Here is a 25,926-nt window from a genome sequence, read left to right as displayed (position 1 = left end):
ACTCTCTCCACACTGAGGGTTTTTCTCAAGGACTGAAGGATAATGAACTGAGGAGGACAGGCACTCCTGTGTTTAATACACCTTCAGAATGAAACACAATTTGCCAATGATTTATCTTGTGCATGAACCAATAGTGAGCACTGGTCATTTATAATCCAAACTATTCAAAGACGTGCAGGTTAGTTGAATAGGCCATGTTAAAATTGACCCTAGTGTCCAAAAGGTTCGGTGGGGTTACAGGGATAGGATGGAGGAGCGGGCCTAGCTAGGGTGCTCTTTCAGAGGGTTTGTGCAGACTCGATGGGCTGAATGGTCTTGCTCTGCACTGTAAGGATTGAATGATTCTATATTGGGAGGGCAAAGGTTGAGGAGTAGGAGAATATCTCGAGAAGACAGAACCTGCGAATAGTGGGCCTGCCTGAAGGGGTGGCAGGTGTGAGTGCCACGAGGTACGTCTCAAAGATGCTGGTGGGACTGGTGGCAGAAGGGGTGCTAGATAAGGCACCTGAAGTGGGGAGTGCATAGGTCTCTGAGGCAGAAGCCTAGAGCTGGGGAGCCGTCGCGGGCGGTGACCGTGAGACTCCCTAAATTTGTGGAGAAAGAGAAAATTCTACGATGGGCCAGGGAGAAGCTTGGCTGCGACTGGGAGGAGGGACTGCAGGAGGGTTTCCTGACACAATATGTTGACAGGCCAACAAGAGGCGAGGCCACATTGGATTTGGTTTTGGGTAATGAACCAGGCCAGGTGTTAGATCTGGAGGTAGGTGAGCACTTTGGAAACAGTGACCACAATTCGGTGACCTTTACGTTAGTGATGGAAAGGGATAAGTATACCCCGCAGGGCAAGAGTTATATAACTTAGAAGTACTTAGAACAGTACAGCACAGAACAGGCCCTTCGGCCCTCGATGTTGTGCCGAGCAATGATCACCCTACTTAAACCCACATACCCGTAACCCAACAATCCCCCCATTAACCTTACACTACGGGCAATTTAGCATGGCCAATCCACCTAACCCGCACATCTTTGGACTGTGGGAGGAAACCGGAGCACCCGGAGGAAACCCACGCACACACGGGGAGGACGTGCAGACTCCACACAGACAGTGACCCAGCCGGGAATCGAACCTGGGACCCTGGAGCTGTGAAGCATTGATGCTAACCACCATGCTACCGTGAGGCCCCAAATATATATAGCTGGGGGAATGTATAGCTGGGGGAAGGGCAATTATGATGCCATTAGACATGACTTAGGATGTGTAGGTTGGAGAAGTAGGCTGCAAGGGTTGGGCACACTGGATATGTGGAGCTTGTTCAAGGAACAGCTATTGCATGTTCTTGATAAGTACGTACCAGTCAGGCAGGGAGGAAGGGGTCGAGCGAGGGAACCATGGTTTACCAAAGAAGTGGAATCTCTTGTTAAGAGGAAGAAGGAGGCCTATGTGAAGATGAGGCGTGAAGTTTCAGTTGGGGCGCTTGATAGTTACAAGGAAGCGAGGAAGGATCTAAAGAGAGAGCTAAGACGAGCAAGGAGGGGACATGAGAAGTCTTTGGTAGGTAGGATCAAGGAAAACCCAAAAGCTTTCTATAGGTATGTCAGGAATAAAAGAATGACTAGGGTAAGAGTAGGGCCAGTCAAGGACAGTGGTGGGAAGTTGTGTGTGGATGCTGAGGAGATAAGCGAGATACTAAATGAATACTTTTCGTCAGTATTCACTCAGGAAAAAGATAATGTTGTGGAGGATAATGCTGAGACCCAGGCTATTAGAATAGATGGCATTGAGGTGCGTAGGGAAGAAGTGTTGGCAATTCTGGACAAGGTGAAAATAGATAAGTCCCCGGGGCCTGATGGGATTTATCCTAGGATTCTCTGGGAAGCCAGGGAAGAGATTGCTGAGCCTTTGGCTTTGATTTTTAGGTCATCATTGGCTACAGGAATAGTGCCAGAGGACTGGAGGATAGCAAATGTGGTCCCTTTGTTCAAGAAGGGGAGTAGAGATAACCCCGGTAACTATAGGCCGGTGAGCCTCACGTCTGTTGTGGGTAAAGCCTTGGAGAGGATTATAAGAGATAGGATTTATAATCATCTAGATAGGAATAATATGATTAGGGATAGTCAGCATGGTTTTGTGGAGGGAAGGTCATGCCTCACAAACCTTATCGAGTTCTTTGAGAAGGTGACTGAACAGGTAGACGAGGGTAGAGCAGTTGATGTGGTGTATATGGATTTCAGTAAAGCGTTTGATAAGGTTCCCCACGGTCGGCTATTGCAGAAAATACGGAGGCTGGGGATTGAGGGTGATTTAGAGATGTGGATCAGAAATTGGCTAGTTGAAAGAAGACAGAGGGTGGTGGTTGATGGCAAATGTTCAGAATGGAGTTCAGTTACGAGTGGCGTACCACAAGGATCTGTTCTGGGGCCTTTACTGTTTGTCATTTTTATAAATGACCTAGAGGAGGGCACAGAAGGTTGGGTGAGTAAATTTGCAGACGACACTAAAGTCGGTGGAGTTGTAGACAGTGTGGAAGGATGTTGCAGGTTACAGAGGGACATAGATAAGCTGCAGAGCTGGGCTGAGAGGTGGCAAATGGAGTTTAATGTAGAGAAGTGTGAGGTGATTCACTTTGGAAAGAATAACAGGAATGCGGAATATTTGGCTAATGGTAAAATTCTTAGCAGTGTGGATGAGCAGAGGGATCTCGGTGTCCATGTACATAGATCCCTGAAAGTTGCCACCCAGGTTGATAGGGTTGTGAAGAAGGCCTATGGTGTGTTGGCCTTTATTGGTAGAGGGATTGAGTTCCGGAGCCATGAGGTCATGTTGCAGCTGTACAAAACTCTGGTACGGCCGCATTTGCAGTATTGCGTACAGTTCTGGTCGCCTCATTATAGGAAGGACGTGGAAGCTTTGGAACGGGTGCAGAGGAGATTTACCAGGATGTTGCCTGGTATGGAGGGAAAATCTTATGAGGAAAGGCTGATGGACTTGAGGTTGTTTTCGTTAGAGAGATGAAGGTTAAGAGGTGACTTAATAGAGGCATACAAAATGATCAGAGGGTTAGATAGGGTGGACAGTGAGAGCCTTCTCCCGCGGATGGAGGTGGCTAGCACGAGGGGACATAGCCTTAAATTGAGGGGTAATAGATATAGGACAGACGTCAGAGGTAGGTTTTTTACGCAAAGAGTGGTGAGGCCGTGGAATGCCCTACCTGCAACAGCAGTGAACTCGCCAACATTGAGGGCATTTAAAAGTTTATTGGATAAGCATATGGATGATAATGGCATAGTGTAGGTTAGATGGCCTTTAGTTTTTGACTTCCCATGTCGGTGCAACATCGTGGGCCGAAGGGCCTGTACTGCGCTGTATTGTTCTATGTTCTATGGGAGGAAAATAACGTCCGGATTTATCAGGACATCGGAGCCGAGTTGGCAAAGCGGTGGGCAGGTTTCAAGAAGGCCAAGGCAGTGCTGTACCGGCGGCAGATCAGGTTTGGGGTACTGTACCCGGCGAAATTATGGGTGACGTTCAGACGCCGGAGTATTATTTTGAGACCCCAGAAGCGGCCGAAGACTTCATTAAGGAGTATAAACTGGGGGAGAACTGAGTGGACAATGCTTGGGAACCGGGGTACTGGCACTATGTAATGGTCGGGAGCATGTTTGAAGTGGGTGTAGGGATTGGGGGATTTTCGCCTTTTTTTGTGGGGGGGGGGGGGGGGGGGGGGGTTCTGTTCAATGTTGAGATTGTAAGGAGTTGTAGGAGTGAAACGTTTATGTGGGGATGGATGACCCCCCCCTCCTGTTTTATGGGACTGTTTGTGTTTAACATCTGTTTGTTTGCTTTTGGAGAAGGCTACCTGGAGTTCAGGAGAAGTCCTTGTTTGAGTGGTGGAGGGTAAGGTCAGTAGGAGGCCACCGCCTTTGAGCTGAGGAGTGGGAGGGGGGGGAGATCATTAGGATGTGTCTTTGGGCAGGGGCAGCTGCGCTAGCAAGTTATGCTGGTGAACGGAAGTGAGGTGGTGGGGGAGAAGGCCAAGAGGGGTGGCCGGGGAGAGGGGGGGAAGGGGAAGTGGGGGGGGGGGTGAAGAAGGGGAAGGGGAAAAGCCGGGGGGTTGGGGGGGAAGAGGGGTTTCTGCGACGCGGCAGGGGGTGAGAGATGACATGGTCAAGGGCGAAGGGGCCATCTGGGATGGGCTAGGTACAAAGTGGAATTAAAGGGACAGGTGTTAAGTGGGGAAGATGACGGATGGTAGAGGGGATTGGAGGCACAGGCCGCCAGTAAGGTTGGTAACGTGGAACATCCAGGGACTGAATGGGCTGGTTAAAAGGTCGCGGGTGTTCGCGCACTAAAGGAGCTTGAAAGTGGGGGTGGTCTTTTTGCAGGAGACACACCTCCATGTGAAGGGCCAGGTTGGGTGAAGGAAGGGGTGGGTCAGGCAGGTTTTTCACTCGGGGTTTGATTCGAAATCGAAGGGTGTGGCGATTTTAATGAGCAAGAAAATGGGATTTGTGAGTGCGAAGGAGGTGAGGGATCCAGGTGGGAGATATGTGATTGTGAGTGAAGTACTGGAAGGGGCACTGGTAGTATTGGTAAATGTGTATGCCCCAAATTGGGATGATGTGGGTTTTGTGAGGGGGTTACTGGCAGCAATCCCAGATTTGGCCACGTACCAGTTGATCATGGGAGGAGATTTTAACTGTGTCCTGGAGCCGAGGGTGGCTAGATCGAGCCCCAGGTGGATGGGTAGGGTACAAATGGCAAGGGAGCTGTGCGGGTTTATGGAGAGGATGGGTATGGTGGATCCATGGTGCTTTCAGAACCCATGGGAAGGGAGTATTCCTTATTTTCACACGTCTATCAGGTGTATTCGATGATTGATTACTTTGTAGTGAGTCGGGAGATTTTGGTTGGGGTGGAGGGATAGTTATCTCGGACCATGCACCCCACTGGCTGGATATTCAGTTCAGTACGGGACAAGCTGCAGAGGCAGGCTGCATCCAGGGAAATATTGAAGATCTGGACTGGGGCTGGGGATGTGGTGTCAGAGCCAGGGAAGATAAATGAGGCATTTAGAGATTATTACCAGGGACTTTATGAGGCAGACCCAGGAGGAGAGGAGGGGTCATGGGGCGGTTTCTGGACGAGCTGGAAATTCCCCAGGTGGAGGAAGCAAAGAGGCAGGCGTTGGAGGAGCCCCTGGGGCTGAGGGAGGTGCTGGATAGTATCAGGGGAAGTCGGGGAAGACCCTTGGGCCGGATGGGTACCTGGCAGAATTTTATAAGGAATTTGCGGCAGACCTGGCACCACATCTGTTGGGAGTGTTTAATGAAGCAGTGAAGAAGTGGGAGTTGCCGGAGACGATGAAACAGGCAGTAATCACACTAATCCCCAAAAAAAGAGAAGGATCCGGTGGAATGTGGGTCATATAGACCCATATCACTATTGAATATGGATGTAAATTATTGGCTAAGTTGATGGCGGGGAGGATGGAGGATTGTGGTTCCAGAAGATCAAACAGGCTTCGCGAAGGGCAGGCAGCTCGCAAGTAATATAAGACGGCTTTTGAATGTGGTGATGAATCCATCGAGAGCTCTGGAACCCGAGCTGGTGGTGTCCATGGACGCGGAGAAAGCATTTGATCGGGTGGAGTGGCAGGACTTGTTCGAAGTTTTGGGAAGGTTTGGGTTTGGGCCGAGATTTGTGGCATGGGTGCGGTTTCTGTATGTGGCGCCAAGAGCAAGGGTGAGGACGAATGGTATAAGCTAACGAAGCTTTGACTTACACAGGGGTACGAGGCAGGGGTTCCCGCTGTCGCCGCTGCTGTTTGCGCTGGCCATAGAGCCATTGACGATGGCTCTCAGGGAGTCTGAAGAGTGGCAGCAGATAATGAGGGGACAGAGGGAGCATCAGGTGTCACTCTATGTAGATGACCTCTTGCTGTATGTTTCGGATCCGTTGGAGAGTATGGGAAGGATTATGGGCCTGCTGGGGCGGTTTGGAGGGTTCTCGGGGTGCAAGCTAAATGTAGGGAAAACCGAGGTATTCCCGGTGAATGAGCTGGAAGAGCGGGCTAATTTAGGGGGGGGGGTGCTATTTACGGTAGCGAGGGTTAGGTTTAGGTATTTGGGGATTCAGGTAGCGAGGGAATGGACGGGGCTCCATAAGTGAAACTCAACGAAGCTGGTGGAGGAAGCCAGAGAGGATCTTAAGAGGGTGGGATACACTGCACTTAACACTGGCAGGGAGGGTCCAAGTGGTGAAAATGAGTATTCTGCCAAGGTTCTTGTTTTATCTGTCAGGCTCTCCCGTCTTTATACCAAAGGACTTTTTTTCGGAAAGTGGACACAATCATCTCTGACTTTGTGTACAGGGGAAGGTGCTGAGGGTGGGGAGGACCCTGCTACAGAGGCAGAGGCAGCGGGGGGGGGGGGGGGGGGGGGTTGGCGTTGCCAAACTTGCTTCATTATTATTGGGCGGCGAATGTGGACAACATGTGCCAGTGGTGGGAAGGAGAAGGGGTAGAGTGGGTTAGGATGGAGGAGGAATCTTGTCAGGTGTCTAGTTTGAGGGCTATGGTGATGGCAGCATTGCCAATGGCTCCAAGTAGGTATTCAGGGAGCCCAGTGGTGCAGTCCGCGATGAAGATATGGAATCAGCTGAGGAGGCATTTTAGGGTGGAAGGGATGTCGGTGCTAAAGCCGCTGTGCAAGAATCAGGGTATGAGCCGGGGGGATGGATAGTGTGTACAGGAGGTGGAGGGAAGTGGGGCTGGTCAAGGTGAGGAATTTGTATTTGGAGGAAGGGCTCGCCTGTCTGGAGAAGCTAAGGGAGAGGGTAGAGCTGCAGAGGGGGAGTGAGTTCAGGTATCTACAGGTTAGGGACTTTACACGAAAGGTCTGGAGGGGGTTCCCTAGATTGCCGGGATACATCCTGCTGGAGCGACTGCTGCTTCCGGATGTGGAAGGGGTGGGAAGAATTGGGGATATATATAAGTGGTTGGGGGAGCAGGGAGGCGAGCGGGTGGTGAAGATCAAGGAGAAATGGGAAGCGGAGTTGGGAATGGAGATCAATTGGGGAGTATGAAGTGAGGCACTGCGAAGGGTAAACGGGACCTCCTCTTGTGCAAGGATGAGCCTGATACAGTTTAAGGTGGTGCACAGGGTGCATATGACTCAAGCGAGAATGAGTGGGTTCTTTCAGGGGGTAGCAGATGAGTGTAAGATGTGGGCGGGGGTCAGCGAATCATGGGCACATGTTTTGGGGTTGTGAAAAATTGGGAAGATTCTGGGCGGGAGTGTTCGCGGTCTTAGCCAGGATAGTGGAGGAGGGAGTGGACCCGGACCCTTTGGCGGCGATATTTGGGGCTTCAGAGAAGCCGGAGCTCATGGAGAGGAGGAAGGCTGATGTCTTGGCCTTCGCCTCTCTGATTGCACAGCGACGAATTTTACTGGAGTGGCGGTCGGCATTGCCACCGGGGGTAGCAGCATGGTTGGGTGACCTGTATGACTTCCTGCGGTTAGAGAAGATAAAGTATGAGTTAAGGGGCTCAGCAGGGGCGTTTGAGAAAAGGTGGGGGATGTTTGTGATCGTGTTTGAGGAGCTGTTCGTCGCGCGGGGGGGGGAGCTGTATAGTTGATTGTTGGGAAGAATGTTTCCCGGGGTGTTTATTTGCTGTAACCTACTTTGATTCAAGTTTGAATAAAATGCGTTTTTAAAAAGAAATATGACTAAAGAACTTGATAGTCAATAGAAAGGAACTATTCCCTCTGGTGGAGGAGAGAGCAGAGCAAGGAGGCATCACCTTCAGAGTTAGGCTAGAAAGTGGAGTATTTCATCATACAAAGGGAGTGGAAAACAGGTTCTGTCCTCTCCCCAAAATGCTGCTGAGGTTGTGGGTCACCTTCAAAACTGAGATTCTTACATTTTTGTTCTGTCAGGGTCGCAAAAGTTATGGAACCAAGACATTATGGAGTTAAGATACAAATATACAAACATGCGAATTAGCAGGAGTAGCCACTTGGCCCCTCGGGCCCACTCCGCCATTCAGTGAGATCACGGCTGTTCTGTTTGTAACTTCACCCCCACATTCCTGCCTACCCCTAACAACTTTCACCCCCTTGCTTATCAACCTCCGCCTTAAAAATATTCAGTCCCGGCTTCCACCACCTTTTGAGGAAGAGAGTTCCAAAACCTCATGATTCTTTGAGAGAAAAAAATTATCCTCGTCTCTTAATAGACAAACCCTTATTTTTAAACCATGTCCCCTAGTTCTAGATTCTCCTCCAAGAGGAAACATCCTCTCCACATCCACCCTGTCAAGACAACTCAGGATCCCATATGTTTCAATCAAGTCTCCTCTTACTCTTCTGAACTCTAGTGGAGATAAGCCTCGCCTGTCCAACCTTTCCTCATAAGACAACCAGCCCATTCCAGATATTGGTCTAGTAAACCTTCTTAGAATTGTTTCCAACGCATTTCGATCCTTCCTTAAATACCAATACTGTATGCTTACTCCAGCTTGGTCTCACCAATGCCCTGTATAACTGAAGCATAACCTCCCTGTTTTTATATTCAATTCCCCTCACAATAAATAATAACCTTTATTAGTGTCACAAGTAGGCTTACATTAACACTGCGATGAAATTACTGTGAAAGTCCCTTAGTTGCCACACTCTGGCACCTGTTCAGGTACACAGAGGGAGAATTCAGCATGTCCAATTCACCTAACAAGCACATCTTTTGGGATTTGTGGGAGGAATCCAGAGTCCGGAAGAAACCCACGCAGACACGGGGAGAACGTGCAAACTCGGCAGACAGTGACACAAGCCGGGAATCGAACCCAGGTCCCTGGCTGTGAAGCAACAGTACTAACCACTGTGCTACCGTGCCACAATAACATTCTATTAGCTTTCCTAATTACTTGCTGTATCTGTATACTAACCTTTTGAAAATCATGCAATCGGGCACCCAGATCCCTCCGCATCAGAACTCTGCAATCTCTCACTATTTAGATAATAACCTTTGTTTGAATTCTTTCTGTCAAAATTGACAATTTCACATTTTCCCACATTATACTCCATTTGCCAGGTCTTTGTCGACTCACTTAACCTATCTATATCCTTTAGTCTCACAGTGGGTAGCACTGTTGCTTCACAGCGCCAGGGTCCCAGGTTCAATTCCTGGCTTGGATGACTGTCTGTGTGGAGTCTGCACATTCTCCCCGTGTCTGCGTGGGTTTCCTCCGGGTGCTCCGGTTTCCTCCCACAAGCCCCGAGAGACATGCTGTTCGGTGAATTGGACATTCTGAATTCTCCATCTCTGTACCCGAACAGGCGCCGGAATGTGGCGACTAGGGGATTTTCACAGTAACTTCATTGCAGTGTTAATGTAAGCCTACTTGTGACAATAAAGATTATTATTATGGCCTCTTCACAACTTACTTTCCTATTTATCATTGTGTCATCACCAAATTTAAACTTTGATCAGCCATGATCTAATTGAATAGCACAAAGTCTCAAGGGGCTGACTGGCCCCTTCCTACTCCTGGATGTCTCATGTTTCAATGAGACATTGGTTGATCCATGGAACAGAATCTCCTGGTGACGGTGGTAACAGTTAGTACGGATTAATTTAGTTTCAAAAATAAGATTTAAGGATCTGAGTAATTTGTAGCATATTTGCAAGTGACTTTGGACCAATATTTTCCAAAGGTCTCCGCCACGTGCCTGAGTGTCTTGCTGATTGAAACAAATTGATTATGATGATCAGTCAACATCCCAATCATCATTGTATCATGTGGCTTCCCAGGTTGTAGAGGAAAAAGTGGATGACTCTTAAAGTCTTTTTTTTCATCTAGCTATGGGACACGATAATAAAACTACACATATATTTACCTTGAAAGTTCTTGCTTCCTTCACTGCATTTATCAGTTCAAATTTTGGTCCAAATCTTCTAATCAACATCAGAATTGTTGTGTCCGACATGGGTGAGTCAGAAAACCCGGATAAGCTGGTTATGTTTAAAAGGGTCCGACTTCTAACGCAGCATCCTGAAGAACCCACTCGGTGCAAGAATCCACAGAGAGTTGCAAAGATGATCAACGTAGAAGACCCCCCCCCCCCCCCCCCACCCACCTTTTTTTTATAGCACTAACTGCCATATGGCAAGTTTAAAGGTTCAATATGTGGATGGATGAGTGAATGACATAGACATAGAATTTACAGCGCAGAAGGAGGCCATTCGGCCCATCGAGTCTGCACCGGCTCCTGGAAAAAGCACCCTACCCAAGGTTAACACCTCCACCCTATCCCCATAACCCAGTAACCCCACCCAACACTAAGCGCAAATTTGGGACACTAAGGGCAATTTATCATGGCCAATCATGCTAACCTACACATCTTTGGACTGTGGGAGGAAACCTGAGCACCCGGAGGAAACCCACGCACACACGGGGAGGACGTGCAGACTCCGCAGACAGTGACCCAAGCCGGAATCGTACCTGAGACCCTGGAGCTGTGAAGCGATTGTGCTATCCACAATGCTACCATGCTGCCCGAATGGGTAGACTGGTAGTGTGGGCGATGTAAGTGGGTCAGGTGGCAGGTGGGCCGAGGGTACTCAGGGCTGATTGGGAGGGGTAGTCAGGTCAGGGACTCGTCAGTTTTAGTCGGGGCGTGCTATCGCTTGGCGGTTAGCATAGTCAGTAGGGGTGTTTGGGTCAGGTCGGAGGGGCGGGTCAATAGGGGGAGCCAGGGAATGGGGCAGTGAGAATGATTGGGGGGGGGGGGGGGAGTTGGTTGTGTAGTTAACCAAGAGTTAAACCAGGATTTTTCTGTATAATATTTCATGGGGAACTATTCAGGGAGGTAAATCGGAACTGTCCGAAGTCTCTCACTGTAACTCAACATTGGAGTCTTTTGCAGAGGGTCCCGGGAACAGGGGAATTGCCCATCAGAAGCTCAAACTTCCCAGGCAACTTCCACAGAGATTTCCATGAGGTCCCAAAGTTGCTTCTTGGGGAATATGTCCTATTTCTGATGATCCAGAGACCAGAAGACATATGCCTTTGTGTTCATATTTAGAGTGGGATTTGAATCTACAACCTTCCAAATGAAGGGTGAAAGTGCTACCAGTGAGCCATGGCAGACGTTAAACGAATGACCTCAGATGCACTGCTCAAGCAGGAGGCAAGAGCAGGAACTGGCAGTGCGACCAACACACATGCTGCCCTATCATTATATGGCACCCTTCAGCATCTTCACTACACCCTTCACTCATGCCCATTTCAAACCCTCACCTCGAGGTTATTCTGCAGAGATTCGGACAGTTGGTGCAGGTGTTTCTTTTCATCCTCCACTGCCATTAGTGAGCTGACTGTCATCTCCAGTTCCCTGAAATAAAGAGCACAGTTCAGAAAAAAAAAACTTCCGCTTGTCAGAAAACCCAAGAAATAAATCTGCATTTCTGTAGCATCTTCTCACAATCGCATCCTTTGTATGCCCCAAAGTGTTTCATAAATTAATGAATGAGTTCCCTCTTCACCCAATAACAGTCGCTTTTGTAACATGGAAAAAATTGACAACAAATGTATGTCCAGCAAGATCCCACAAAGAGAAAGTGAATGAATGATCAGATGGTTTGTTGGTATTAGGAGAACGATGGCTAAGACACCTCATGATATAATAAATCAGTTCATCTGACGAATAAATATTAGCCATTGGCCCTGCTCATCAGCCATCAGCCGTTGTCTTCATAAGAACTTGCATTTACATAAAGCTTATAATATCATTTTATTCATGGGATGTGGGCGTCACTAGCTTAACCAGCATTTATTGCCCTTCCATAATTGTCTTTGAGAAGGTGGTGGTGTGTTGCCTTCTCGAGGACATGTGTTGTATGAACACCCACAGAGCTGTTGGTGCTGAATACAAATGTATCAAAAGCACTTCACAGGAGTGCTAACAGGCAATAATAGACACCAAGCCAAAGAAACGAGGACATCTGACATTTTTAGAAGCAGCTTACAGGAGGAAAGAGAAGCCAAGAGATTTAGGCAGAGCTTGGAGCCCAGGCAGCTAAGGGCATGGGAATCAATGATGGAGCAAAGGGAGTTAGGGAGATTCATAAGAGGTCTGAGTTAGTGGAACACAGAAACCTGAGTTGGAGGGGGCTTCAGAGATAGGGAAGGATTTGAAAACATTGATGAAAATGTTAAAGTCAAAGATTTGTCGAACTAGGAGCCAATCCAAGTCAGCGACAACAGAGACAATGGGTGAACAAGACCTGCTATGTCTTGGGATAGGAGCACCAGAAGTGCTTTGAAGATGATGGCTGAGGCTTTCTGATTGGCCGTGCTTCCACCTCTCATCACAATGATCTCTCCTCACTGACTCCCACTACAGTTCCGGCTTTGGGGCTGGTCAAGGATGCAGGAGAGGTGGGATCCCCTTGTTGGGGAGCCTCATGAATCTGAAGCCTGCAGCAGAAGGCCTGAATGAAGCCTGATAGATCAAGTTCCAATTATGAGCTGCTTCTTCCAGTTTCGACCAACAAGTGCTGATTAATGTTTTTTTTAAGTGTTCAAAGAGAATGAAATAAAGACAAATGTCTTTTTGTTTTTCACTCCTTGGGTTGCTCACAGCAGCATGCAGGAGATTGATCTTTTTAGAGACGAACAGCAATCCTAGAGGATTGGTAAAATATACTGCAGTCTGCAGTGAGGATTCCAGTGGCTTCACCGGAAGCAATCAGTCACAGGTAGGGATGCCCTGGAGTCTTCAGTAATTAAAGATCAATCTCCTGGACATAGCCAGGGGAAAACTTATGGGGGCAATAAAATAAACTACTTTTTAAATATTTTCTATGAACGTTCCTGTTTATCATCTACAAAGATATTGGAGAGAGGTTAAAAAGCTATTTAACAGTGGATGGTGGAGGCGGGTCGGCATGGGAGCGTATGGAGGCGGCTTCATGTAAGGGCATCCGTTTGGGGGCGTTGGTAACTGCGCCTCTGCCGTTCCCGCCGGCACGGTACTCCACCAGCCCCGTGGTGGAGCCGGCCCTGAGAGTTTGGGGCCAGTGGAGGAGACATGTGGGAACAGAGGGAGCATCGGTGTGGTCTCCAATCTGTGATAATCACCGGTTTGCCCGGGGAGGATGGACAGGAGGTTCCGGTTATGGCGGAGAGCAGGGACTGAGAGGATGGGGGATATGTTTATAGAGGGGAGCTTTCCGAGTATGAGGGCGCTGGAGGAGAAGTTTGGGTTGGTGAGGGGAAACAAATTCAGGTATCTGCATGTGTGGTTCTTCCTATATAAACAGGAATCTTCCTTCATAAACCTTCCCACTCCTACCGCTAAGGGGGATTCAGGACAGGGTAGTTTCCAGAGGATGGGTAGGAGAAGGGAGCGTCTCGGACATTTATAAGGAGCTTTGGGGTCAGAGGAGACGCAGACCGAGGAGCTGAAGCGCAAGTGGGAGGAGGAGCTGGGAGGTGAGATAGAGGATGGTCTATGGGCGGATGCGATGAGTAGAGTCGACGCATCCGCAACATGTGCCAGGCTCAGCTTGATAAATTCAAGGTCGTTCATCGGTCTCACATGACAGTGGCCCAGATGAGCAGATTCTTTGGGGTGGAAGACAGATGTGCAAAATGTGCAGGAGGACCGGCGAACCATGTCCACATGTTTTGGACATGTCCGAAGCTTAGGGGATTTTGGCAGGAGTTTGCAGATGTCATGTCCACGGTGTTAAAAACAAGGGTGGCACTGAGTCCAGAGGTGGCGATTTTCGGAGTGTCGGAAGACCCGGGAATCCAGGAGGAGAAAGAGACAGATGTTCTGGCCTTTGTCTCCCTGGTAACCCGGAGACGGATACTATTAGCTTGGAGGGACTCAAAGCCCCCGAAGTCAGGGACCTGACTATCTGACATGGCTAGCTTTCGCTGTCTGGAGAAAATCAAGATCGCCTTGAGAGGGTCACTGTTAGGGTTCGTTCGGAGGTGTCAACCGTTCGTCGACTTCTTCGCGGGAAATTAATCGTCAGCAGATGGTGACATGAGTTACGAAGATTGATGCCAGTCCATCCCTTACTCTCCAAACCCTTTACCTCTTTATCTGTTCCTGCTCACACTTCAAATCCTGGACCATTCCTCAATCTTGTTTTTCTCCACCTCAAGGACTTGGTTTAGTCTCTCCAGCTCCTGCAATCAGATTAAAAGTCTCATAATTTTAGATCACCAGCCAAAACCACATGTTGCCACCACATAATGGACACAGAACAGACCATTGGTACTTGAAATCAGTTCTTAACCCAATAATTTTACAAATACCTATTTGACAAAATAATTTAGAACTTTCTCCCCCTTCCTTCCCCCCAAAACACTGAATCAATAGAAGGTAGACAATAAACTCAAAAGGGGAGAGGTTTGAAAAGAAAAAGGGGAAAGAAAAAGTGTAAGAGGGGGAGAGAATATTGACACTGTCAACAGCATATTAAATGAGTTGATGGTTACAGAGAACTTCTGTACATCCCGCCCATTGGTTCCACTCACCTCCTTCTGTTCTCGCTGGAAGCAAAGCTCTTCTGTCTCCTCCATTAATTTGTCTGAAAAATCATATCCACACCCAATTCATTAATTAACTGCTGCAGTATTCCATTAAGACACAACACATTAAGAAAATGTTGCAGAGTCCCATTAACAAAGAGTTACAAGACAAATCTGTGTCTGTGACACCACCTCCTCCTCCTCCCCCAACACCACATATCAATAGAAGTTACATGACCAAACTAAGAAAACATAAATAAGAAACTTTAATATGGCAGTACGGTAGCACAGTGGTTAGCACGGTTGCTTCACAGTGCCAGGATCCCAGGTTCGATTTGCAGCTTGGGTCACTGTCTGTTTGGAGTCTGCACGTTCTCCCCGTGTCTGCGTGGGTTTCCTCCCACAGTCCAAAGATGTGCAGGTTAGATGGATTGGCCATGCTAAATTGCCCTTAGTGTCCAAAAAGGTTAGGTGGGGTTACTGGGTTACGGGGATGGGGTGGAGGTGTGGGCTTAAGTGGGGTGCTCTTTCCAAGGGCCGGTGCAGGCTCAATGGGCCGAATGACCTCTTTCTGCACTGTAAATTCTATGTTCTATGTTATATTTAGGTTACAGTCCAGTGGTTATGTTAGTGGACTAGCAATCCTGTTCAAATCCCAACATGGCTGAGGTTTGAATTCAGTTTAAAATATCTTGGGAAAAATGATTAAAAGTGACCATGAAACTGTAGGATTGTTATCAAAACAGAACTGGTTCACTAATAAACTTTGGGAAAGACAACGGATTATCCAGATTCCTCTATCATCATCCCTGTCCCATTGGTAGGACAGACCCATCAGAGGTGGTGGCACAGTGGTATACAATGCTGAGGGAATGGCCCTGGGAGTCCTCAACATTGATTCCAGACTGTATAAAATCTCCTGGCATCAGGTCAAACATGAGCAGGGAAACCTCGTGCTGATTATCACCCAACACCCTCCTTCAGCGGATTGAGGGTATTTTGTTTTCACCCAGAGGGAAGCAGGGATTTGGTACTTGCTGCTTGAAGGGGCGGTCAAAGCAAAGCTCCTCCAAACATTTTTTAAAATACTTAGATATGCATTGGAAGTGCCATAATCTACAAGGCCATGAACCATGAATTGGAAAAGTGGGATTAAGCTGGGTTGCTGCTTGTCGTCTGCCACAGACCAATTGGGTCAAATAGCCTGCTTCCATACTGTAAACACTACTTGGAAGGAGCACTGAGATTAGCACAGAGTATACTCTGAGCGGAGGGCTTCAATGTCCATCACCAAGAATGACTTGGTAGCACCACTACCCAAAGTATTAAAGAAAGTGGCCCTGGAAATACTTCTCAACTTCTATAGGCTTTGGAGCAGTTCCTACAGATTGGAGGGTGGCAAATGTAACCCCACTATTTAAAAGGGGGGGGGGGGAGAAAAAAGGGAGAATTGCCAACCAGTTAGCTTGACATCAGTAGTGGGGATGATGCTAAAGTCCATTGTAAAAGACGCGCGAGTCAATGGACACATTTCAAAGTCCGGTTTTGGGCCCGTTTGGCGGGGTGTATTACGATGGCTGCATTGGCAAGATCGCGGCCCATATTCAACGGCACTTAGTGCCAAATATTAGCCACCACAAGATGTTTGACATTACTAGCTGCCTCACCGTTTGATTCACCTGGCTCGCGCCTCACAAGGCAACAAGGCTGCTTTTGAAACTCCCTCGCCACTCAATCCCACTCAACACAGCAGCATGGCAGTGTTCAGAACTGCTCCTCACTTTGAGGATGGCGACCTGGCCAGGCTTCTCGGCACTGTGGATGAGAGACTGGCCATCCTACTCCACTGACAGGGGTCGGAGGATCAGCAGCAGCCTCAGCGCTGCCGTCTGGGAGGCAGTGACAGCAACTGTCAGTGCGGCAGCATGACCAGGAGGACCACCGTCCAATGTAGGAAGACCAACGAGTGGCAAGGGTAAGTTACCCCCCTCTCGCCTGGCATCTTTTCTGCCTGCTACCCTTCAAATTCCCAAACCCCCCAACTCCAATTTACTGTCTGTCACCTCGCACCCTCCCTATATCCGATCTTCGTGCTTGTTCCTCAGAACTCCCCGGCACCCACTAGCACAACTCCTTCATGTCCCGGTGTGATGCCCACACATGCCACCTGCTATAGACCCCCCTAACCCATCAAGCGTGTGGCTCACAATGCTCTCTTTGTCCATGCGGGAGAAGATAGCCCATAATAAGAGGGAAATGGTGAAGATGGGGGGGGGAGGGGGCGAGGAATCCCAGAGATTCAAATCCTCACCCACTATGAGGAACGGGATATGGAAATTGTGGGGCTGCCAAGGAGAGAGCAAACACCAACAGCAAGGTTGGCCTGCGCCACAGAGGTGAGTATCCAATGCCTCTTCACCCAGATGACATGTCTCAAACTAGTAGTTCATGTCAGATGAAATAATCCTTCCCTCTCATTGACCACATGTGCATCGTCTCACAGATCTCCACCTGATGAGGCTGGGCCATCCGGAGACGCTGCCCTCCCCGCCCCACCACACTTGGAGGAGTCCTTAGAGGAGACCACCAGCAAGACGTCACAGCTATCACCCGCACCTTTCACCAGTGCAGAGACGCACACCTCGGTGGGCGGCATTAGTGGACAGGCTTCTGGGACACAGTCTGATGAGCACAACACAGTTCATTTCACCCAAAACCTTCTACACTTCCGGAGTCCATATCCCTCTATTCCCATCCTATTCATGTATTTGTCAAGACGCTCCTCAAACATCAGTATCGTACCTGCTTCCACCACCTCCTCTGGCAGCGCGTTCCAGGCACCCACTGCCCTCTGTGTGAAAAACTTCTCTCATACATCCCCTCTAAACCTTGCCCCTCATACCTTAAACCTATGTCCCCTAGTAATTGACTCTTCCACCCTGGGAAAAAGCTTGCGACTATCCACTCTGTCCACGCCCCTCATTATGATGGAATACTCCCCACTGGCCTGGATAAGTGTAGCTCCAACCTCACAGAGGAAGCTTGACATATCCAGAACAAAGCAACCTGCTTGATCGACACTCCATCTACCATCTTAAACATTCACACCCTCCACCACCAATGCACAGTGGCAGCAGTGTGTGCCATCTACATCAGGCTTGTCCACCCCACAATCCACAGGCCACAATATGGCCCCTGGAGTGATTGCTGAAAATGCCGGTCGGTAAATCATTTCAATGAGTTTGAGGTTTTATGCAGGGAACTGCTCCTCCAATCACAGCCTGTTTCTTGCTGTAATTGGAGGAGCACTGAACACCAGCAACTGGGAGTATGTGGAGATAAAGAGAGAGAGAATCTGAAGAATACTGGGCCTCCTCTCACCATACTTTCCCACAGCTCCGGCCTCTTTCCCAACTCCCGCTGCTTTGACCCAGCTCCAGCTGCTTTCCCAGTTCTCGCCATAGTAGGCGAGTGTGTGAAGATATGTGCAAGTGAGTAAGAGGATGGAGTGTGTGCTTGTGCAAGAGAGGGAGGGTAAGTCTGTGTGAATGAGAGAGGGATGAGTATGTGTGTATATAAGAGAGATGTGTGTGTGTGTGTGTGTGTGTAGGAGAGAGGTGTGAATGTGTGTGTAAGGGAGAAGCCTGAGTGTGTGTGTAAGGGAGACGTGTAGAGAAGTGTGTGTGTGAGAGAGGGGTGAGTGTGTGTGAGGGAGAGAGAGGTGTGATTGTGTATGAGGGAGTGAGGTGTGTGTGTTTGTGTGTGGGAGAGAGAGGTGTGAGCGTGTGTGAGTATGTGAGAGATGTGAGTGTGTGCGTGTGAGAGATTGAATGTGTGTGTGTGTGAGAGAGAGAGAGAGAGAGAGTGAAAGAAAAGTGAGTATGTGAGAGAGAGACCTGAATGTGTGGGTGTGAGAGATTTGAGTGTGTGTGTTTGCGTGTGAAAGAGGTGTGTCTGTGTGAGAGAGAGAGACCTGTGTTTGTGGTGTGTGAAAGAGAGGCGGTGTTTGTGCTTGTCTGAGAAAGGGATCGAGAGGGAGTGTATGTCTGAGGTTTACTCCCAGTCTCAGTGCCTTCATTCACCCTTACTCCCAGACACCAACAAGCAATGTCACTCCTCACTCACATTGGGTGAAGTGAGTGAGTATCCCAAGACTGAGAGTGAACTAGCCACCCACCCTAGTGGTTTCCATAGCAACCTGAGGTTGCCCTTACACTGCCAAAACCACAGCAATGTTGACCAGAAATCCAGTTTTCAGCCTCTGAAAAGCCAATTTCTTCTGAAAATGTCTCCTTTCTCGCCAGGAATTCCAAAATGATGCCCTCTTAAGATTCCACACAAGAGTGTAGCATATTGTGCAACAGGAGGATTGGCTTTAAATGTTTCTTGTGTGATGAAGTAGAAGGGTAAGGTGATGACGGTGGAAGCTGCCCACCCACTGTGGCATGGTTCCCAGGTCTGATTGGATGTATTCCTCTAGGTGTCATCATATAACCTCTCTGCCCCACCCCCACCATTGGTCACGTAAACCTCCATCTCCCAGCCAATGGGAAAACAAACGGATTCTTCTGTTATTCCATTACAATGATTCTTTTTTTAAAAATAAATTTAGAGTACCAATTATTTATTTATTTTTTCCAATTAAGGGGCAATTTAGCATGGCCAATCCCCCTTCCCTGCACATCTTTGGGGTGTGAGGGTGAAACCAACGCAAACAAGGGGAGACTGTGCAAACTCCACACGGACAGTGACCTAGGGCCGGGATTCGAACCCGGGTCCTCAGCGCAGTTGGCAGCAATGCTAACCACTGCGCCACGAGCCACCCTCCTTTACAATGATTCTTGGCTCTCAATGAAACAGCAGTTATTTGCTGCCTTCGTTATTTTGTTAATTGGCAAAAAAAAAAGGATATATTTAAAAACATATCTGTTAACGCATCTATCACTTTTCTTCTGAAAAAGGCCTGGATATTAATCTTTATTTCGGAGAGACTCCAGGGCAATCTTACTTTGGGTCTGATTGGAGGTAGCGGGGGGGATAGAGAGGAGGGTGGCGGTATCAAGGCTGAACCAAGAGGGCAATAGAAATAAACCTCCTAAAAGTACACCGAGGTGAGCAGCCATTTTGAAGCAGATGGATGTCTGGAGACTGGAGCAACGCAGTTCCGAGCTGAGGTGCCTGTGCTGTGATCATGAGACAGCAAGCTGTGTGCTTTCCAATTTACTTTGTGTCCAGGGGGAAATCGTGCTGCACGTTACCCAATTATATTTAGCAACTAGGAGCAGGTGGTGAGCACAACTGACATCGACTGAACGCCAGTGAACACATTTTTTTCAGCGTTGTCGATTTTTCAGCTGACTCAACCTCCTGAACCAGGTCTGTCAGATCCGAATCAATTCTGGCCTATAATTCATGGCTGACCTAAATATTCCTGCTTCTCCTTCGCAAGCTGCAGGCCTTGTGCTTCAAGGCTTCCAATCATCGCTTCCCCAAGCTGGGCATTCTGCCAGGTTCTGTGGAGAGAAGAGGAAATCAGGATCAGTGTGACAGCACACAGGCTTGCTGGTAACAAACGGTGCTTCACAGTGTCTGTCACACACTTCAAAAGAGGCAAACGTATTAGAGGAAAAAAATGAAAATGTGGTTTAATGATGTGTGTTTGGAAACCTGCAAGCACATTTCTCTCACCAATTGCAACTGAACTCTGCTGGAGTGCAGTGACTGCTTTCTTAGCCAAAACAAACATTTTGTGGATTTAAAAATACCAGCTCAAACACACACGCACCATAGCTGTAGAATAATATGTTGTACATGGTATACAGCTGTGCAATTCTCAAACAATGAATTAGAACATGGAACACACCTGAACTGGAGGGGCCCCAGCTCAAATAGCACACTCCTGCTGTCTACAGAGCACATGCTAGCTTTGTGCATGGGATCCAATGTCTCGGTAACCCTGTCTGATGGTGAACAATGCCACAGGAGGACTTCTCTGCTGGACGACACACCAGGCTGGAGACCAGTCACTCGGCTCTGGTATCTGAATTTAAACCCATCCCACGTCAATGAGAGGGACAACTCAAGCAGGGTCCTAATGATGGTTCAGACAGGATCAATCCAGTTTTGAACATTCATGGGCTGACTGCACACAGCTGAAACCTAACTGACAGCAAATTGTGTAGCCGTGCCTAGAGACCAGAGGGATAAATTATACCATATTAGGGAGGACAAGGCTATGAGGGAGGTTTACAGATAGCCTGGACTATCTCTGTGACAAAATCATAAACACTTTGGCCTTGATATGATGAGCATGAGGAGGTGTCCCAACCCGCTGTATCCACACCTGCCACTATTTTCACAGTAGTGCTCTGTGAGAAGTGTACGCCATCTTGGAGAGGCAGGGCACTTCACGAACACAGTGCTGTTGCCAGCTGGGTTTCCCAGGGCTGGGAACTGCAGGAGAAGCTGGCTGCAGAAGATATTCACTTTTTAAAGAATGCCCTGTGGCAGAAGAGGAACACAGTTGCTCCCTCAAGCACTCCTTCAAATGGATCTCAGCCTCTTCTCGCTGTCAGTCTGTGATCCACCCTTGCCATAGATCAGGGTCTTTGTCTCAGAATCCTGTGGTGGAATGGATCGCACTCTCATCTCTGAGTCAGAAGGTTATGGATTCAGGTTGTGTTCTTTTGAGGTTGACACTCACGGTGTAGGACTGAGGGAGTGCTATTGTCACATGCCATCTTTTAGACTTTCTCTAAGATGGCTGAGATATCTCAGATCTCAAGATACGACTTGAAGAATGATGTGGAGATGCTGGCGTTGGACTGGGGTGAGCACAGTAAGAAGTCTTACAACACCAGGTTGTGAATGAGGAAGGAGCAGTGCTCCGAAAGTTAGTGTTTGAAACAAACCTGTTGGACTTTAACCTGGTGTTGTAAGACTTCTTACTGTACTTGAAGAAAAGCAGGGAAGCTCTCTTTCTGGAATTCTGGTCAATACTTATTGCTCAAACAACATGACACGGCATGGGTTATCTGGTCATTATAAAGTTGATGAGCAAGGATCCTGTAAGCTGGCTGCTAATATTCCTGCATTATAGTTACTACACAGCAAAGGCTATTTCAATGGCTATGATGCACTTTTAGGCAGGTCGTACCTTGTGGAAGATGGTATAAAAATGTAAGCTCTTTCTATCTTATCTTCACTTTCACCTTGATCCTGCCACACCGAGGCTGATAACAAGAAGCACTAGTCCATCAATATTTCTCTTTACTTACACCTTTCCAGATTCCTGCAGCATCGCTATCCAGTGCTGTTGGTCAAATTCAGTCTCGGCCGCTAATAGGATATTCCCCTAAAGAGAAAATACAGAGACTTCACATTAACCCTTGAACTCAGTTATCAGGAAAGGATAAAAGATCTGGGACTCTACTCTTGGGGTTTGGGTGGAATTAGGCTTTTGGTAAGGGGTTAACCCTCCCCCAGTATGGTGGTCCCATGTCCGGACTGCTCCTTCAGCCCTGGGCAACCTGAAGATCATTCTTGGCATGGTGATCTCAAGCAGCCCCATGTTCAAGGTCTTCATCCTGGTCTGACCTATGTCATCTCGGAAGTGGACTTCTCACTCTGAATTGCTCTGCCTGACAGCTGATGAGTAGACCAGACAGCTGAGTGAAGAATCAAGCCAGGAACACTTTACCTTTACTCATATCTGCTTCCTCAGCTCTCCCTTTATTTGAAAATGCTGCTTTTAGAAGTGTTAAAGCATTCCTAGAATCATAGAGTCCCTCAATACAGAAGGAGACCACTCAGCCCATCAGGTCAGCACCAACCCTCAAAAAAAGCACCCCACCTAGGCCCGCTCCCCCGCCCTATCCCTTTACCCCACCTGACCTTTTGACACCATTTGGCCATTTATCATGGCCAGTCCACATAGCCTGCAGGTCTTTGGACTGAAAGCCCACAACATTTGAAAAGGCTTGAAATCCCCTGACATCCTTTGAAATGCTAAGCATCCATTCAATTTCACAGTGGAGTACCTTTAACTAGCCTTTGATTTAGAACAAAGAACAAAGACAATTACAGCACAGGAACAGCCCTCCCAGCCTGCGCCGATCCAGATCCTTTATCTAAACCTGTCTCCTATTTTCCAAGGTCTACTTCCCTCTGTTCCCGCCCGTTCATATAACTGTCTAGATGCCTCTTAAATGATGCTATCGTGCCCGCCTCTACCACCTCCGCTGGTAAAGCATTCCAGGCACCCACCACCTTCTGCGTAAAACACTTTCCACGCACATCTCCCTTAAACTTTCCCCCTCTCACCTTGAAATCGTGACCCCTTGTAACTGACACCCCCACTCTTGGGAAAAGCTTGTTGCTATCCACCCTTTCCATACCTCTCATAATTTTGTAGACCTCAATCAGGTCCCCCCCCCCTCAACCTCCGTCTTTCCAACTAAAACAATCCTAATCTACTCAACCTTTCTTCATAGCTAGCACCCTCCATACCAGGCAATATCCTGACAACTGAATGGTTTAAACTCAGTTGCCAGGAGGTTGATTTCCTCTTTCCCTTCATACTTGAAAGAATCTGAAGTAGAGGTAGAGGACAGTATTTGAGTAAGGCCATATGAGTAGTAGAGAGGGAAGTCAGTACTGCTGGGTAGGGGGTATTAAAGGAAGTTGTCTAACTGTAGTGAGCTGGACAGGACAGGAAAAATATAGAATTCCGATCACGGAACCATATTCGGTTGACTCCACTCACGTTAAATAGATTCCATTAATTTGAGAATCATTATATAATAAGTTGACTATTTTACCCAATTCAATTTGCCCAATACGGTTTTGGCGATTCCACACACTCCCTCAAAACAATACAAATTATTTAATAAAATATAAAACGAAAACAGAAAATGTTGAATAAACTCAGCAGGCCAGGCAGCATCTGTGGAGAGAGAAACGGGATTAACATTTCAAGTCCAATATGACTCCTCTTCAGAGCGGAAGAGGGATAGGAATGTGATGGATTATATAGTTGGAGAGGTGGGGGAGAATAGGTCAAAGCGAAGGAGTGATTGACAAAGATGTCTTGGATAATATAAGTTGCCAGATTCTAATTACTGCACTTCAAATGATTAAATTAATTTGTTATGAGTGGATTGAGTTGGCCACACACCATTAACTAAAAGAAGTGGATCTTAGTCAGTAGAAATCCTCAGATCAGATAGCAGTGATTCCATTTACTTAGCCACATGTTATTTAATGCCTCAGCCTCGCAGTGGAGTGAGGCTAGATGGAGAGAGGAGGAGGATCCCGAAACCATTTGAGCAGGGAAGGGAGTGAGTCCAACCAGTGAATGGATACAGATAGTACTTTCCGTTGTTTTAACATGAAAAAAACAGAACAGCTGATGCAGCAATTATAACTAAACTTAATGAGTAAACTGGAATTGGTTTAGTTTGGCCTGTACACTGGCAGGTCACAATGAGACTCCAGTACAAAAGCTATCATTTTGGACCAGGATATGAAATGAAATGAAAATCGCTTATTGTCACAAGTAGGCTTCAAATGAAGTTACTGTGAAAAGTCCTTAGTCGCCACATTCTGGCACCTGTTCGGGGAGGCTGTTACGGGAATCGAACCGTGCTGCTGGCTTGTCTTGGTCTGCTTTCAAAGCCAGCAATTAGCCCTGTGAGCTAAACAGCCCCTAGGCTGACAGGATGAGACTGCTGTGCTTGTGCATGTTCAACAATCTGTTTGATAAACTGCCCAATGCTGTTAAAACTCAGCGTGAATTGGATAACATATGTTTGTTTATAAAACAGATCCCCATCGACACAGCTCTTGCATTAACCCACCTGAGGCTGAACCCCTGATCTGTGTCTTTGTTACCTCGACACTTGTCTATTCCACTCCAGGCTGAAATTCTCCCTAACCACGAGTTCATCCAAAATTCAGCTGCCTGTGTGTTATCTCTGGCCAAGTTCCATTCATCCAGTATCCTTGTGCTCACTGATTTATACCGGTTAAATAACGTCTTGTTTTAGAATTCTCATTTTCATTCTTGGGGACAAATCTCCGGGACCGCTAGCCCGGGCTGGAATCACAATGCCTTGTTGAATCAGGCATGAGGGTCAAAGCAGGATTCTTGCTGGGCATCAGACTCGTTGAGAGTTTCCTAGCTGGCTCCACTAGCCCCAATCAGGTTTCAGTCGGCATCTATCAGGTTCTCGCCCAGTGCAGACGCGAACATGCTAACTTTACATAGAATTGAATGTAATTATCGGGCTTGAAGCCCGATTTACTGATCCTGGGATGCTCCCAGACTCCTCCCATCCAGAGGTCCTGCAAGCGTGAATTAGTTTTTTAAAATTATTTGTTCATGGAACCTGGGCGTCACAGGCTGTGCCAGCATTTATTGCCCATCCCTAATTGGCCTTCAGAGGGCAGTTAAGAGTCAACCACATTGTTGTGGATCTGGAGTCACATGTAGGCCAGACCACATAAGGATGCCGGATTTCCTTCCCTAAAAGGACATTAGTGAACCAGATGGGTTTTATACGACAATCAGCAATTGTTTCATGGTCATTTTAATTTTAATTCTTTTAATTAATTCAAATTTCACCACCAGCAATGGCAGGATTCGAACATGGCTCCCCAGAGCATTACCTGGGTTTCTGGTTACTAGTCCAGTGACAATACCCTTACACTACCGCCTGTCCTTAATGCAGGCCCTGACAGGCATGCATCTAGTGGACTCTTGAGGGGAGGGAAGCAAGGGGGAGGACTCTCTCTGCACTAGCCTCAGGATACTGAAGGGTTCCTTCAGGAAGGTGGGGGTAAGGGGGGCTTGGGCTGAGCTGGAAGGGCTCAAGTCTGGGGTCTTTCTCAGGATGAGGGTCATGTAGCAGGTCTTCCCTCTGTAGCTTTGAAAATCATAGGGCCGGCAAGGTGGTGCAGTGGTGAGCACTGCTGCCTCACGGTGCTGAGGACCTGGATTCTATCCCGGCCCCGGGTCAATGCCCATGTTGCGTTTGCACATTTTCCCAGTGTCTGCTTGGGTTTCACCCCCACAACCCAAAGATGTGCAGGTTTTTTTTTGTCTTCACGGTCCATTAACTCTGAAGTGTTTTGTCTTTTAATCAGGTTTTCTTTCTAATTGCAGTTTTAAGAGGCTGTTTCTTTGGTCTGAAGTCCTTCCTAGAAAGGGCATGTGCTCTGTTTGAATGCTGCCCCCGCACCTGCTCTTTCCAGGAAGCACTTCAGAACAAACAAACGACCTGTTTTTAAAAAGCTACGGTTAGAAAGAACGCCTGCTCAAAAGAAAATAATCAAATCGGGAGAATTGTGCATCTTGTTTTCAGATTCCTCCAGATACTCA

At 47.8% G+C, this 25,926-nt stretch overlaps 1 protein-coding gene across 1 annotated transcript in view; it reads right to left on the bottom strand.

The window, feature by feature from the left end:
• Window positions 1–25,926, bottom strand: part of LOC119955749 (pleckstrin homology domain-containing family D member 1-like) — a 124,265-nt gene that overhangs the window by 50,530 nt on the left and 47,809 nt on the right. Inside the window, 6 exon segments of the mRNA XM_038782278.1 lie at window positions 11,298–11,391; window positions 14,108–14,147; window positions 14,150–14,201; window positions 14,553–14,605; window positions 19,968–20,059; window positions 21,824–21,900. Coding sequence (XP_038638206.1) covers window positions 11,298–11,391; window positions 14,108–14,147; window positions 14,150–14,201; window positions 14,553–14,605; window positions 19,968–20,059; window positions 21,824–21,900 — 408 coding nt within the window.

Source organism: Scyliorhinus canicula, chromosome 2 (genome assembly GCF_902713615.1).
Source record: "Scyliorhinus canicula chromosome 2, sScyCan1.1, whole genome shotgun sequence".
In the NCBI taxonomy this organism is placed as follows: Eukaryota; Metazoa; Chordata; class Chondrichthyes; order Carcharhiniformes; family Scyliorhinidae; genus Scyliorhinus; species Scyliorhinus canicula.
This window is presented reverse-complemented; position numbering and strand designations above follow the sequence as displayed.